Source organism: Neovison vison, chromosome 4, assembly GCF_020171115.1.
Source record: "Neovison vison isolate M4711 chromosome 4, ASM_NN_V1, whole genome shotgun sequence".
Classification (NCBI taxonomy): Eukaryota; Metazoa; Chordata; class Mammalia; order Carnivora; family Mustelidae; genus Neogale; species Neogale vison.
The window spans coordinates 64861318-64879325 of NC_058094.1; the positions used below are offsets into that span (position 1 = coordinate 64861318).

At 37.4% G+C, this 18008-nt stretch overlaps 1 protein-coding gene across 1 annotated transcript in view; it reads right to left on the bottom strand.

The window, feature by feature from the left end:
- PREX2 (phosphatidylinositol-3,4,5-trisphosphate dependent Rac exchange factor 2) overlaps window positions 1-18008 on the bottom strand; it is a 297053-nt gene that overhangs the window by 223597 nt on the left and 55448 nt on the right. Inside the window, exons 2-4 of the mRNA XM_044245489.1 lie at window positions 9603-9674; window positions 8149-8271; window positions 5668-5772 (exon numbers count right to left, since the gene is read on the bottom strand). Of these exons, the coding sequence (XP_044101424.1) occupies window positions 5668-5772; window positions 8149-8271; window positions 9603-9674 (300 nt within the window). The remainder of the gene's footprint in view (window positions 1-5667; window positions 5773-8148; window positions 8272-9602; window positions 9675-18008) is intronic.

The window sequence follows — 18008 nt, forward strand, 5'->3', positions numbered from 1 at the left end:
TAGTGTATTCGAGTCAGCAAAACTAACATGACTTTAACTTCACCCAGACATTTTAGAAGACAGGGGAGCAAAGAAGTGTTCTGACTCAAGCATGATCTTTGAGGGCTTCATCCCCCATTGCAATCAGTTTATCAAAATATTTTTTCCAACCCTGCACGGTATTGTCCCCAGAGGAACTCTATGAAACACAACTATGTACATCTCACCGTATTTCCAGTGATGTTTCAGCATCCCTACATACATTAGCACCCCTTATAAACACAGTCACCCCTTTCCCTAGCCCTGGGTTGAAGTACCCTAAGAAATTCATGACTGCTTAACACACTGTTATTTCCTTGTCTGATAGGACTGTACAGATCATGAACTGTCTTCATAATAGCAGAGGTGGGTTGTCACTTTAGACTGGCTTATGAAAGCCAACTCTCTCTCCATGCGTCCAGAAAGAATATCTTCTAAACGAGCTCCCAGAGATCTCCCTGATGATGAAAATGGTGGCAGCATATCCAAGTACCCAAATAATACCACCACCAAATTTGTAAACTCTTACCTGTCTTCCCAAGGGTGACTGTTATTATCCCCCATTTTATGGAGATGGAAAATGACACCAGCGATATAATGAATTTCTTCAAGTCATTCAGGTAATTAGACGTCACTTAGTACCAGAGCAGGAATTATAAAAGCCAGGTTTCCTACTGGACTGTGCTGCAGGATCATCTAAAAACCAGCACTCTTCGGACTTTACTGGCATGGCTTGACACAATTCAGTCAATAAACTAGATCAAGGGGATCAAAGAGTCAACTGTGTTGAGAACAGACTGGATTCACTGAGACAATGAAGCTCTAACACCTCCTAAGAAGCCCTAAAATTTTAGTGTCATAGAAGCCTCTTCTGGCTGTGGCAGAGAAAAGGGATCAGTAAATCCTCTTCCTAAAAAAAAACAACTGTAACCTCAGCAAAATTGTCAAAAATATCAACTTCAGGGCTCTGGAAATCAATTAAAGTTAAACAAACAACAACAACAAAAAAGAGAAGTGTTTATTCATGAAAAACTGTTGAAATTTCAGGTAAGAAAGGTGGGAGTCTATAGCATTCTCACAAGAGCTTCTCCCACCTTCCTCCTGCCTCCTCATGCCCCTACCCTCCTCAGCTCACCCTGCACAGTGGCCCTATCAAAATGGTGCTTCCACAGTGGCTCTCCTACAGTGGCCCCAACACAGGGGCCCTGTAATAGTGATAGACCCTGAAAACCTGCTTTCATGTGGGGCTGCAGAGGGTAAATGTCTCACTCCTGAGGGTGTTGTCAATAAAGTTAGCACACTCTATAAGAAAAATGGAGTGGCTCAGTGGGTTAAAGCCTCTGCCTTCGGCTCAGGTCATGATCCCAGGCTCCTGGGATAGAGCCCTGCATAGGGCTCTCTGCTCAGCAGAGGGCCTGCTTACTCCTCTCTCTCTGTCTGCCTCTCTGTCTACTTCTGATCTCTCTCTATCTGTCAAATAAATAAATAATCTTAAAAAAAAAAAAAAAAAGAAAGAAAGAAAAGAAAAAGAAAAATGGAGAATGCCCACAATTCTGTTAGCCTGAGATTACAGCCCTCTTTGAAGCAGATATCAGGCTATGCATCTGCAGAAAAGACCCAAGGGGGAAAGGGTGTCCCCATGGAAAGAAAAACCCAGATCTGACTTGAAAACTGCCTACCCTTTGAATGTCTCCCCCACTCCCCCCAAAGTAACACATAGATCCATAGACAAGATGATTAACAATGTTTGGTCACCTCTGACAAATCACCAACAGAACTAGCTAAGCAGTTACTGGAGTGACCCCCTAAAAAGAGGGGCTAAATTATAAAACAAAAAATTGAGTAGAGATAGCAGCTGTACATACAAGAGTCACAGGTTCTTAAATCAAGTCCAGGAAAGTTACAAAAACAAAACAAAAAACCAAAAACCCAGAAACAAAAGCCAACAATTACCTTCAGGAAATAGTCTTGATAAATTAAGATGAATATTGTTCTTAGAGCAATCACCCCCCCCCAAAAAAATAGTTCAAAAACATCAACAGAGGAAATAAAACAGTACACTAAGGAAGGTAAAGGAGGAACAGAGGGGAAACAACAAAAACACATATAGAAAAAACAGTAAAATGGTACCTGTCAATACAACAATATCAATAATTCAGTTAAAGATCAATGAATGGAACACTCCAATCAAAAGTCAGAGATGATCAGGCTGGATAAAATAGCAAGATCCATAATGATGTATTATATAGTTGGCTAATTGAATTTAAATAAATTTTTTTTAAAAAAGGCAAGATCCAACTATATGCTGTCTCCCAGGGACATGTTTTAGATTCAAAGACCTAAATAGTTTGTAAGTAAAATACTGGAAAAAGATACACAAACAGTACAAGAAGTGTCATGGCTATAATATCAGCCAAAACAGACTTTAAGAAAAGAAATATCCCTAGGGACAAAGAAAAACATTTTATGATCAATAGAAATACAAATACAAGCACTTTCAATGAGTATATATTTAATAACAGAGCCCCAATAGATATAAAACAAAACTGACATAATTGAAAGGCAAGACAGAAATTTAACAATTATACCTATAGATTTCAATATCCTACCCTCAATAACTGACAGAACACCTAGAGGAAAAGACAAGAGAAGAACACTATGAACAAAACTGACCTAACATTTATAGAATATTCCACCCAACAGCTACAGAATATGCACGGTTTTTAAGCACACATGAAGTATACAGAGAGGGGGAAAAAAACAAAAAAACTCCAGGACAGACCATATGCTAAACCATAAAAATGTCTTAATGAATTTAAAAAGATTTAAATGATTTAATTATGTTCTTTGACCAAAATGGAATTAAATTTAAAAAGTTAACTACAGGAAGAAATCTGGAAAATTCCAACATTGGGGAATAAAATAACGGAATGTTAAAACTGATGATTCTAAGATTTTACCCTACCGACAAGCTCAAAAGTCAACCGGCCAGAGATTTCTGGATGCTGGAAGAACACGTGAAACTCCTAGGCCAGAGCTACCGGACTTTTTTTTCCCTTAGAGCAATAGCAGTAGCCAGAGTATCATTATTTGGGGGCCAGTTTGCCAAGGCTCAGTTCCCAAATCGCAACACAAGGAAGACCAGGTGGCCCATGCACATGGGACACCAGGAGAGGAGACCTGAGGCTAAGAACCATGCATCTTTCATGAGGGCAGCAGCGTGACTGCCCTGCTTAGGAGGAAGAGAATATCTCTACCTTCTGATATAAACATCCTTTATATCATGATATAAACATCCTTTAAAGATCAGCCAGAACAAAAGCAGTCAGTTCCTCCGCTCAGAATATGTGCAGGGACACAGTCCCATGCAGAATTGCCTTCCAAGACAAACCCTAAAGAATAGACTATAGATATTACGAAGGAAACTAGACCTTTTCAATAACTGAATGAAACTGAAAACACATGTAAAATTTTATGGAATAAAACTAATGCAGTGTGTAGGACAAAATTCATCGTTTTAAACACCTACGTCGGAAAAAGCAAAAAGGTCCCAATAAAAACTCTTGACAAACTATGAATATAGTGGAACTTCTTCAACTGGAAGAGGACATCTGTGACAACAGTTAACATCACACTTCATGATGAAAAACTGATTGATTTCCCCCAAGATCATAAACAAGGCAGGCATGTCTGTTCTTATCACTTCAATAGTAAACTGGTTCTAACCAGTGCAAAACCCAGGGAGGGGAAAAAGACATCTATATTGAAAAGGAAGTAATATAACTGTCTTTACTCGCAGATGACTTCATTCTATATGTAAAGTGTCCTAAAGAATCTACCAAAAACTACTAGAACTAGTACATGAATTTAAAGCACACAATACAAAAATATACAATAAACAAAAATAAATAAAAGTCAAATGTTTATATGGTGACAATGAACAGTCCAAAAATGATATTAAGATCATTCCGATCACAACAGCATCAAAAAGAGTAAAATATTTGGGAAAAAATTTAACAAAGTCAGTATAAAACCTGAATACAGACTTCTTAAATAAAATGAAAATATGTTCATAGGGAAAAAATTTAATAAATCCTACTTCAACAAAATGTAAGAATTTTGATTTCCAAAAGATAACATTTTTAAACAAACCACACCAAGTGGAAATATTCACAAATTATATGTCAGATACAGAATCTGTGTCAAAAATAAAGAACACTTATAGCTCAATATAAGATAAACATCTCAATTTAAAAATGGAACAAAAGATTTGAATAAGCATTTCACCAACAGGATATATGAATGTCTGATAAGATTATTGAAAGCATGCCTGATATCAATGGTCATGAGAGAAATGCAAATAAAAATAATTTTGAGATAAACTACACATCCACTAACCCAGCTATAATTGCAACTGGTAATACCATGTGTTTGCAAAGATATAAAGAAACTGGAAACGTACATTGCTGGTGTGTATGGCAGAGTCATTTTGGCAGTTTCTTAAATATACACTTACTATGACCTAGCAATTCCACTCTTAGCATCCATCCAAGAGAATGAAAGTATCCACACAAAGACTTGTACATGAATGTTCATCGCAGCATCGTTTATAAAACAGTTCAAACTGGACATTTCCTGACTCTCTCTATACTAATACCTCTCTCAATTTTCTCTGATTCAAGAAGAATAATCTAGGAAAGGCCCATCACTAATCATACCTGCTTGCTGACCAAAGTCCATACATCGGCAAATGGATAAATAAAATATGGTACAGCCGTACAATGAATACTATCCAGCAATAAAATGAATGGCATATGGATACATGTCACAATGGGGATGAACCTCAAAACATTTTACTCAGTAAAAGAAACCAGGTGTAAAATATTACATTGAAGGATTCCATTTGTAAGAACTATCCAGAAAAGGCAAACTACAGAGATTGAAAATAAATCAATGATTGCCTAAAGTTTACAGGGGTTGTAGAGATGGGCCATGAGCAGGCATGAGGGACTTTTCAGGTTGCTAGAAATCTCTATAACTGGGTAGTGGGGATGGTTCCTCCACTACACAATTGGCTAAATATTATTGAATTGTACACTTACAATGTGGTCCTCACTGGCAATTAAATTGTCTAAATTACTACCAAAATATGCATTTCTGCTATCCTGCTATCCTGAAGAAATGAAACATAGATTCTTATTCTTTCTATGGAAAGTGAGTAAGGAATTTATGCAGAAGAAATGTCAATCTTTAAATTTCTTTTCTACCATACCCAGGATCTGCTTCCTTCCTGTGACTGCCCCACTTACAGCTCTCTTAACAAAAGTAAATAAAACCCCAGGGAGCTGAGGGATATAAAAGCGATGATGAACTCTGGCATAAACGTCTTCTCTTACTAAGCAATCTGTGGTTCTCACAAACAATTCAGTTAGCCAGGAGAGGGCATTATCAGTGTTTTCCCATCCATGAGCTTCTGCCAACTCTCCCTTCTTACAATTAGAGTCTTTTGGGACTCTAGTCTCCTAGCCTGGACACATTTAAAGTATTGTCCCATGAGTAATTTTTACACCACACTGATGCTAGTCCTTGGTTCCTTAGACGGCCTAGCAACAAATCACAGCATATGGTAACACTCATATATATACTTACCAAAAGAAATGTGCGGATTGTTCTTATTTTGTTAAGTTCGAGAAGCAATTTCTGTGCCTTCTCATGGTTACTACAATATTCATCATAGATACGAAACTTGTCTTTCTGTGAATTCGAATAAGGATAAGTTAGAGAGAGTCATGGTAGTAGCTATTTGGAAAGATTAACCTGTGTGATGTTTGTGAACATACTTCATGTATCCAAAGCATTTACTATATGTTGGGAGCTCTACTCTATCTATGTATCTAAGCACACTTTATCAATTTTCTCTGATTCAAGAAGAATAATCTAGGAAAAAAGTTTATATTAACTAGAATCCAATATGATATACACAATACTAAGTAAATGAGCCCAATAGTAGCAAATTACAGAGAAGAGAGTACTTAGCTTTCCTGAGAGGGTTCAGATGCAGCTTAAAAAAAAAAAAAAAAAAGTAGTATCTGAGCAAGGTTCAGAGAGATGAATCCATCATTCCCAGGCAGGGTGAGGGAAGAAAGCATTTTAGGAACAGGAAAAAGCATGTGCCTGATCATGCAGGAGTAGAGAGACCTAGTACCCTGCAGTTCACATGCACCAATCTGGACAGCTGTGTTTAGGAGGGACACGGACAAACAAGAGAATAGTCAGCAACAAGTGACTAAGATAATGATGGACTTTGGAGACTCTACTCTAATATGAGACTCTCTGTGACAAAGTATGAGAGGTCATTTCAAGCAGAATGATTTGTTAGTATAATAAAGTAAGGAAATGGTAGCTACTTTCAGACAGCTGTCATACTGTAATGGGACTTACAACACTGTGTAGCTCCAAAACACAAAATTAAGACCACTGGGTGGAAATTGCAAGGGCAATCCATAATGGGCAGTGGTAGGCAGATTCAGGATTAACATAAAAATCTTCTAGTTTTTATAGCTCTCACTAAAAGTGATCCAGTAGGAACAAAATAAATAGCCTTCGCATTTGCCACAGAAGGGGTGCTTTTAAAAAGGGAGTCATTTCACCACCATGACCTCTAAGCATCCTTCTGTAATTAGATTTTTCTCTCAGTGGCTAGGATTAGTATCTACCAAAGCAGCTCCAATAGGAGAAAGACACAGAAAATGTATTGATCAAATATTAGAACCAAAGAACACCCTCTGGAATTTCCATGACATACATTTAGAAAGCAACACTGAGTTCTATTTTATATAGCCAGCAAAAAATATATTGAGTTACTTATTTCAAGAGATGGTATGACCCAGAATGAAATACACTTCAGAAATAGTTTAGCTAAATTCATGGATGACAGATTCATAGTGTGTTACTGAGGAAATGGATGTCAGAATGCAAGATTCCCATGTGAGGCCCTGGACTAAGGCAGCAAATGCTCCAGCTGGCAGAAGATGTGAATTCCTTCATGAAAAAGAACAGTCTGGATTAAGTGGACACAAGCATGCGTGGTTTCCAGTCATACCCAAGGAAAGAATGGCTTGATCTTCCTACGCCAAGGAGCCTCTCTCCATTTAATATTAATTACCTTTATGAAATATTTCCTGATTATAAAAAGAACATATGCAGCTCTGCCCACTCCATACAGAATTACAGACCTAGAGACTATATACCATTACCTTTCTAAAGGCTAAAGAGAAATAAAAATAAACAAAAATTGACTTCTGTGACAAAATACTCATGCATTTTTAAATGAAACATCAATTATATAGCATTTTGGTACAGAAAGGAATTCAGGTGGATGTTCTGAAAATTAGCATCAGTGGAATGCTATAAATAGCAGCACTATTTTTTTTTTTGCTATGAATGCCCTTTAGTTCTGAAAATAATTTTCATTTTATAGGTGACTTTTTACTTTATAAATCAATTGCACAAATAATTTCAACTATTCTGTCCGAAGAGACAGAAACAATTACACGAGCATGATGTGTAATATGAAACAACTGAGGACTGACTGGTTATTCTTCTGCACCACTCAGTACAACCTTCTGAGAAACTACCCTTGAGAAACACTGAGACTCCGGCGTCTGTGTACCTAGAGTGACACAGCTCATTCACCTGCAGGCTTGTCACCAGCCGATTAACAAGGGAACATTCTGACTCACAAAAGGCTCATCACGCCATTATAAGAGTAAGGATTTTCTGCCTCAAAAGGGAAATGCTCTATGTTTGGGAGAAACATAAAAATCCATTCATTATGAACAGCCTGAATATTCATTAGGATTCAAAGCTACAGAGGATGCGAAGAACTAACTTGTTGGGAAAAAGAAAAGGCTGTTTATTCTTCACTGAATAAAATGGATGATGTGAGGCCCTCACCCTTTTTCTGGCTCTCAGTGGAAGATTTCATTGGCCTTAAAAGACCCCAAACTTTCGGTGTTACATTTTACTTCTACACAGAGTTCTCACATGCTACTGTGCCAAAAGCTAAACCTTAAAATCTGGGGGGTGGGGTGGGGCAGAGCTTCTAAAATAAACAGAAATTGATCTTACAAAGTGAAGAAAGCAGGTTCCCACTTCTTGTTGAGCGTTAGGTTCTGGATGCAGGCATTCTTCCACGACTTTTAAAAATTCCTTATGTACAGCAAGGATATCTTCAATGTTTGAGAACAGCATCTACAAATAAATATAATAAGTGCAATAGTGAAGCAGGTCAAAACAAAGTCCATGAGAGGATGGTATTCTCTTTCCAAGCTAAAAATTTCAGGGCATGCTTATCCTTTCCACCCACCCAGAGGACAGAGGACCAATTTTGTCTGGACATCCTTTCTACTCCTACACAGCTCTGGGAACCAGGAACCCATTCCTGGCTCTCAGGAAAAGCCCAAGTGACTAAATCCAAGCCAGTCCCCAACCCATTAGTGAGAATGGGCAGCAGGTAACATAGTGCAGGCAGATTTGCTGGCAGGCTTTTGGGGGCAAATGCTTCTTTGGTCTCTGGAACGGCATCCTGGAATGGACAGCTTCCCCTCTGGAAAGGTGCTGTGTCTGGAAGTGATAGCTTGGACAGCTACAAGGTCATTTTGCAGGGATGAGAGGAGCCAGGCCTGGGGCAAAGTGGATAACCTGGATGGCAAAGTGAAGAGCTAGACAGAACCTGGCAATCTTATCAACCTCCCTGAGTCACAGGTCCTGAACCTTCTCTTCTGTCTGGAGTCCCCAAATGAGAGCTGAAGTATCTTCAAGTCATTGGAATAATGTGTCTTTTGCTTGCGACCTAAAGCACACAAACTAAAATGCTCCATGGTAAGATAATTTGAAAGTTTATTTTTAGTTTATGAAAAAAATAGTCAGAAGAGCCTATAAAAATCCTTGGGAAATTTTTTTTTTTGGTAAAATAAAACAGCAAATTAGCACCAAAAATAAACATCAATAATAATTTAGGCAGCTTAAATGAATAATAACAGTAGTGCAATTAATTTTCATTTACCTCCTCCTTTACAAAACTCTTCATCATTTTCCTTTCCTACAGCCTAAAAGGAAAGGCTTATACAGGTGTTTCTGAGTTGGGGACATTATGCAGACATTTTCTGCACCACGGAACCACACAAATCATTTACTCTTTGGTGATCAAAGATTGGAAGTCACATTTGTCCACATCTTGCCTTCCTAAGTCACCTCTGGCAATGCTCCCACTTAGGGCTCTGCTCCCCACTGCTCATAGACACTGGGGTTCTTGGTGGTGGGTTTGTTTTCTTCCTTTTTTCAAGCTGTCCAAAGGCCTCGGCAAAAAATTGTTCCATGTCTTCTACGCCATCCTCATCACTCTCTGTTTCTTTTCCCAAACCCTTTATCCCTTTATCTCAGGGTCGCTCACAGAAGTGACTGGTGCAGAACTTACAATGGAACTGAGGAGAAGCTGAAAAGCCTAGAGTAACATCCCACAGAAGAAATTTTAACTAAAAGGGAATGTGTGCTTGGGTTGAGGGCCAACTGTGCCTCCTCACCTTCACTGTTTCTTCTGTTACATTTTTATCAATTTTTGATGCAGCACACTGGTTCATTCGGTGTAAGAATGCCTGCATGAAACAAACAAACAAAAAGATATTGTGAAGGCAATATTAGGTTAATAAAATAACGGGGTGTTGATTAGAACTAAATTTTTTATACAAAACCAGAGTTTAAAAACCCAATAACTACTAAGAATAATAGTTTTGTTGTAAAAGGTGAAACCCTGGTTCACGGAGGTTTCTCCCTGGGAATTATATCCTTCAGAATTTGGGGGCAAGACCAAAAGTGATCATGTTTATATGAACTAAATTTATCCACCACGATCTCAATGTTCTGTGGTAAACAGTTAGGAGTCAAATGTTTCCTAAACTTCAAAGTCTTGTGAAGTACAACACACCAAAACCTAATGAAAAATGGGACTTCTGATTTAAAAAAAGGGGGGGGTTCAGAAATTCCAAGGTGATCCTTTGGAACTGAGACAAACTGAGGGAAGGAAGTAGGGAGTCAAAGATAGAAAGAGAATGAAAGAGAAAGAGAGAAAGAAAGTGACTCTTCAAGAAGGAAGGAAACGATTTCCCTTCACTTCCTAACTACCCGCTCCCAAGTTTTAGAAAGCCAGATTTTGAATTTCTGGGATCAGGTCAGGGCTCTTCAAAGCCCTATGGTATGCAAAAAAGTGTCTTAGTATTTCAAAGATCTGGACTCTCCTTAATAAGTCATTAATTAAGCTTGGACCCATGACCAAGTAAGCTATTATTTTTGCAAAGGAAGAAAAGAGTAGAAAGAGCTATTTATATTGGGTCTTAAAAGAGAAAGTTTGGAAGGAAATGGAGAAGTGACCTTCCATCCAGCAAATCTGGCTTGTGTCTTCAAGACATTGCTCATTAACCACCTAGTAACCAGGTGAAATCATTGCTTCCCTTGTCTGTCTTAAGAACTTCAAGCACTACCAGCCAAGTTGGGGTATGACTACACAGCCCATCAATCCCCAGGGCACACAGAGTCTCCAGGGAACCTCTGGATACTATATCAAACAAATGAAGATTAAAGTAAGAATCCCATTTTTGACATGCTATATTTACAAAGACTTAAGAGATTAAGAAAACCCAGTATTACTCATAATATTCCAAAGTTATCACCCTCAAGCACACTGGAGTAAGAATATGAAATGGCACAGGGGCGCCTCGGTGGCTCAGTTGGTTAAGCATCCAACTCTTGATTTCAGCTCAGGTCCTGATCTCTGAGTTGTGAGACGGAGCCACCCACAGGCTCTGGGCTGAGTGTGAAGCCTACTTAAGATTCTCTTTCTCCCTCTCCTCTGCCCCTCCCCCTCCCTCTCTAAAAAAAGGGGGGGTATAAAATGGCACAACATTTCTGGGAACAACTTGACCATATATCTCAAATTTTTAAAAGGGCATACCCTTTAACCCAGAAATTCTTACCTCCATGAATTTATCCCAAGAAAACTTTCAGACAGGATGAAATATTAATTACAAAAGTGAAAATATTGGAAACAACCTAAATGCCCATTAATAAGGGAATCATTTATATTATGGTACATGCAAATTACAAAATACTATGCAGAACTATAATCATAAATGGAATGTGACAAAAATTTCATAGAAATATGTGTAGATAGATGTCTATAAAATATTGTTTCATGAACAAATTTATCAAACAGCTTTCTTGATAGGTACACACATATATGTACCCACATATACATATTACATACAAGCATATAGGCATAAATATACTTGTGTAATGGCAGTGTGCATTCATACTAAGAAAAAATATGTAGCACATAGCAAAATGCAACAGTGGTTAAAGTGACCTTTGTATAGCTCCTTATGCACAGAATATTTGGCTGTGAGCATACTGTAACATTAGTAAAAAGAAAAGCAAAACTATTTAAAAGAAACAAAACAAATGAGCCATAGGACCTCATTCCTAGCATTAGCTTCAAACTCATCTCTATTCCCGATTCAGTTAGTTCATGTTTCAGTCTATAACTACAAAGCCACATCAATACTAATAGCCTCAACAGAATGAAATAATTTGGCTGAATTAAATAAACTTAATAAGAAAGTAATGGATGTCACCTTGTTTTTTTAATTGGAAACATGTAATATGATTTTTGAACTATTATCTACAGTTAAGTAAAATTGCTCATGAAAAGAAATTTCAAATTTTCTTACTTTGCCCATTTTAATCACTATCAGTCTCATTTTAATTTTAGATTTGGTTTTGTATGTTCATATCAAAAAGGCTCCATCAGTTCTTTCCACTTAGTCTTAAAATAACGTGGTGGTGTAGTCGCCTAGTTTACATTTCGTGTTGACCACACAGTAAACAGGTAACCTCTCATGCAAGCAAAACCGAAAGTTCACCTCTACATTTATAAACCTTTTCTTAGGAGCTGAACTCAGTCACATTCTGAAGCCCATGAATTAAAAAAGGAAACAGTACAAATGGATCAAAATATGAGTTAGAAAGGCACATAGAAATTAAGAAAGTGAACTGTATCTTCACCTGACTTTTTATCTTCTTAGACTCTGACAACATGGAACTTTTTGTTTAACTGTATATGAAAGAAAACCTGGAAATTGTTAACATTTCTCATGAGGCATTTATCTTCCTAAGAGCTTCATTTTATACACACCATTTAGTCAGATTTCAAATAGTTTGCCTAGAGCACAAAATCACAAAAACTGACATTCTTGACAAAACACGTAAGTCTACCATCCTTAAGATAAAGAAAAATAACGTGCTTTCAGAATCCTCTTGTAACAACCAGCATCTACAAAGTCCTTTCAGACTTTGTAATTGGAGCATTTAATTTTTCTCCAATCAGTCAAAGAAGCATTAATACTCTAAATACAAAAATACATGAGGGATTTCATATGCTGTTTTATCTCTGCATTCATTAATTCCCTTTGGTCCAGAGTTTCATCAGAATTAGGTCATCTTCACTTTGATATGAATATGTTGAAAATAAGTACTGGAAAAAGCTTGTAATGCCAATGGTTCTCAAGCTTTTTATTGTGCATGAAATTTGGAGAGTTTCTTGATTGCAGTTTGCCCTATCCCCAGAAGGTCTGACTCAGCAGACTAGATAAGGACCCAGAAATCTGCACTTTGGTAAGTTCCCCAGATGATTCTGATGCAGTTGGTTTAGAGACCACATGGAGTCTCTATCATGGAGTCATCATCATGGAGTGATGAACACTCCTATGAGTTTATTCTTCCAAAGACTAAAGAAACAGACTGTGAAGAAATAAGTGAGTCTCAATAGCAAAAATGGGTTCAGTTATTTCTTCTTCATTTTCAAACCCTATGTCAGCTCCCTCTATGCACAATAACCTCTGGATCTGCCACTTGGTGTTACTGATCATCACACCACAGGATACCCTTTGAACCATGAACCTCAAATATGGGCTGCATAAACGGGGCATAATAATGTCTGAAGGCTAGGGAGATGCAGAGACCAGTGAGCTAAGATAGACTACATTGCATTTGGAAGAGATGAGGCTCACAGTTGCCCCTTCTTGTACCTTCCAGCTTGCAGGTGTGTCAGCATGAGCTCAGTTTGCCAGCATTCCCCTAACAATGATTACACAACACATTCCTAGATTTGCTGCAGTCAGGGGCTTCTCTTTCCCTACACCAAGAACAGAACTCTTCATCTCCTCTTCATTTTCTTCCATATTGTTTTTTTACTACCATATATTTGGTAAAATGGGGTAAATGCCATTTATTAATTAAAGCTTAAGAAAGCTAAAAATGTCACAAATGTGCTACCAAGAAAGTAAAAGAAGGAAGAAAACTCATAAGGATATAAGAGAGAGAAGACAGCAATTCCCTTCCTCCATGTCTGCCCATCTGGGTCACTGCTTGCTCAAAGGGTAAGGCAAACTCCACGATGAATTTTATTCTCAGAATGTACCAGTTTACTTTATAATTCTGATGTACTAATTTATCTCCTTCAACTCATTTTTTTTCTTCCCCACTCTATCCCTCAGACATGCACAGTAGATCACTCTTAAAAGTCACACAGACATGTTCATTGCTATAACATTTTCAGATAGCTGTGCATATTCTTCTTTAATACAACACCAAACCTCAGTAAGTGGTCATTTCTTAAAGAGTAGTCATGATTTTTAATCTGAAACCAACCATATCAGTGAACTCTCCACACTCTGTAGCATTAAAACCAACTGATCTATCTGCAGTTTGAAGGGATCTATTATATATGCTTGATGCTGTAAGTTTTTTTAGCAATGATTCACTGGGAGTTAAACATATCTTCAAGATATTAACAAATTTTGTTATTTAATATCAAAGGAAACCCACCATCACAAGAGTTCGTATCAGTATCCAACTCATTAGAAAAATCTGTAACTATTAGGAAAGTATCCAGCTCATAGATGTAAATTTTCTAAAACTCGAAATTCACTTGCAAACTTGAATTTATCATCATCAACAAATACTATCAGTTGTTTTCCTTGAGGTGACAAGCTTACTTCATTCTTTTTTGAAAAAAAAAAAAAAACTATCTGCCAAATGCCCGAATGCCCTGAAACCAAAACATAGTTTATCTTACAGTTGTTATTTCAAGTAAATATAATGTTCCGCAGCAACTCAATCACAAATTCTAGTCCCTGGAGACAACCATATTTTTGAGTATGCAGCAGAAGTACTAGGTATACTTCCCATTTCATCACACAGAATATTAAAAAGGCACATGCTCAAGAGTCAGGACTTAATAAAACTCATAATTTTTACAGCTTTAAGTGAAATTGGCATCCCCTTGTCACTCCCTCATGAGTGAGGACAAGGAAGTATGTAGTGGGTACTAGTCGAGTTTGGTGCCACTGCTCAAGTCACACTAAAACATCAGCAGTTTTACCATGACTGATTTTCCCCCACCAGTGTAAGCAACAGCACAGTGTGGGAGGGGGGGAGAAAGCAAATAAAGTCTTAGTATTACCACGAGAATAGCTTTGACCTTATATATTCTCCAAAAGGATTTTGCAAAACCCCAAAAACCTGCAAAGCACACGTTGAGAACCACTGTTTTAGTCATATAAAACATATCAATAAGCAAAATAGTCAAGAATTTCTGCTCTTATTCTAGCGGGAGGAGGCAGACAATATGCAATAAACATAATAAACATAGAAGCTAGGTGCTAAAACTGAGCAATGACCTTACTGTAATAATAAAAACATATCTACACACATTGAAAAATAATAATTATTAAATGTTACCAAACATTTAAATTATACCAAGTCTCTACAATCTCTTTCAGAAGACAGGAGTAGAAGAAACATTTCCTAACTTGTTTTATGAGGCCTGCATGACCCTAATACCAAAACCAAAAACTTCACAAGAAAATAACAGACCAATATCTCTTATAAGTATAAAAGTTCTAAGCAAAATATTCACAAATAAAAGCCATAAATGTCTAAAAACAATTGTACTCCACAACCAAGGGGAATTTACCATAGGTATGCAAAGCTGGTTCAAAATTCTATAATCAGTTAATGAAACCCATCACATTACCAGTCTAAAAAGAAAAATCATATGATCTGATCAAAAGATGAAGAAAAAAGCATTTGACAATTCCAACACCCACTGATTGCAAATACTCAGTAAACTAAGAATACAAGGGAATGTCCTCAACATTATTTTAAAAAATCTTTTAAAAAAACCCTACAGCTAACATCATATATAATGGTGAGAAACTAGAAAATTTCCCATTACAATCAGGACCAAGGCAAGAATGTCTCCTGTCACAACTCCTTTTCAGCATTGTCCTCTATTTCCTAGCTAATACAATAAGACAAAAAGGGAAGTAAAAGGCATATAGGTTGGAAAGGAAAAATAAAACTCTCTTTGTTCACAAATGATATGATTGTCTATGTGGGAAATGCAAAGAATCGACAAAAAAACCTCCTGGAACTTAGAAGCAATTATAGCAAAGTTGTAGGATACATGGTTAATATATAAAATTCACTCACTTTCCTCTGTGCCAGCAATGAACAAATGGAATTGAAATTAAGAACACAATACCATTTATATTAGCACCTCCAAAAATGAAATACATAGGTATAAATCTAACAAAATATGTACAACAGGAGGAAAGCCACAAAACTCTGATAAAAATATACCAAAAAAGACTAAATAAATGGAGAAAAATAGTCCACATTAATGGATAGGAAGACTCGGTAATGTCAAGATGCTAGCTCTTCCCAACCTGATTTAACACAACTTTAATCAAAATTCTAGCAAGTTCTTTTGTGGATATCAACAAAATGATTTATAAATGTATATGGAGAATGAAAGACTCAGAATAGCCAAAACAGTACTAAAAAATAAGAAAAAAGAAGACTGACACTTGAAGCCTTGATTTCAAGGCTTATTACAAAGCCATGATCAAAACAGTATGGATTTGGTTAAAGAACAAATAGATAAATGAAATACAACAGAGAGCCCAGAAACAGACTCACACAAATACAGTCAACTAAGCTTTGACAAAGGAGCAAAGGCTATGCTATACAATGGAGAAAACATAGTCTTTATAACAAACAGTGCTGGGAACAACTGGACATCCACATGTAAAAAGACAAAAAATAATAATAATAATAATCTAGACACAGACCTTACATCCTTCAGAAGAACAAACTCAAAATGGATCAGACCTAAATAAAAATACAAAACCATAAAGTGCCTAGAATTAACATGGGGGAAATTTCTAGGTGACCCCACATATGGTTTGACTTTTTTAGATATAACACCAAAGGCATGATCCATGAAAAAAATACTTCACAATCCAGACATCATTAAAATTAAAAACTTTCCCTCTGAATGACAAGAGAAGGAGAAGACAAGCCACAAACCAGAAAGTATTTCCCTAAGAATTATATGACACATGTGATAAAGAACCATTGTCCAAAAGGTACAAAGTAAAACTCAACAATAAGAAAGTCAACAATGAAATTAAAGAATGGGCAGAACTGAACAGACACCTCACCAAAGAAGAGATATACTCATGGCAAATAAGCATATGAAAAGGTGTTCAAATCTTGTGTCATTAGGCAGCTGCAAATTAAAACAACAATGAGATACTACACACCTATCAGAAAGGACAAAATCCAAAATACTCAGAGTGCCAAAGGCTGGCAGGATGGGTACTAATCAAAAACTCTCACTCATTGCTGGTGGGAATGCAAACTGATTCAGCCACTTTGGGAAACAATTTGGCATATTCTTACCATAAATGTTCTTACCATGCCAATTCAGCAATGGTGTTCCTTAGAAGTTACCTAAAGGAGCTGAAAATTTATCCATAACAAAACCTGCACCTGGAAGTTCATAGCAGCTGTATTCATAATTGACAAAAGTTGGAAGCAATCAAGATGTCCTTCAGTAAGTAAACGGATACATACATCCAGACAATGGAATATTCTCAACCTAAAAAAGACATGAGCATGAGCTGGCCCCTCCCTCCTCTCCTATTCTGTCTCATCCCAGCTTCCCCATTCTGGACCACTACCCAACCACAGCCACCTCTCTGCACCTCCCCAACAAGCCACGCCTACTTCCACCTTGGCACCTTTTCACAACCTGCTTCCTCTGCCTAAAACCCTCTTCATCTGGCTGCCTCCTGCTGTCACTCACTCCTAAGCTCCAGGTCTCTCCTGGCCATCCAGTCTAAGTGTTCCCTTTCCCACCCCCCATCACTACCTACCTACCCCATTACTCTACTTTATCTACCCTATGGTACTACCTGCTCCTCCATGTCCCCTTTTATGTATTTGTTTACTAGTCCCCCACATTCATACCAGAGCTCTGTGAAGAGCTATCTTCTATCTGTCTATCTGTTTTGTTCACTCGGGTTTCTCCAGTGTCTCCCAACAATGCCTGGCACTTGGTAAGCACTCAATAAGTTTAGTGGTATAAGTAAAAAATATTTTCTTCACTAGAGGGTCTTTGTTTCTAAAGACCACCATACTGTGTAGTATTAATTCCCCTAGTGTATTATCTTTCCAGATATTAGAATACAGCTAATCGTCAGCAACTTAGAATATAAGAATATCATACAACCCCTTTTCTTTTTCATCATCATATACGAGGGTATCTCAATATTAACACTCTGGACACTTGTGCCAGAAAAATGTTGGTTGTGGGGTTTGTCCTTACATGTAAGATGTTTAAGAGTTTCATGGCCTGCACTGACTAGATGCTAACAGCAACTACCATCCCAGTTGCAACAACCAAAAATGTCTCTCCACATTGCCATGACTCAGCACCACCACAGTGGCAATTGAGCGCCCCTGGTATATACAATCCCAAAATACCTATAGCACTGTTAAAGAAATTCACAAATTTGAGACTAAAATCT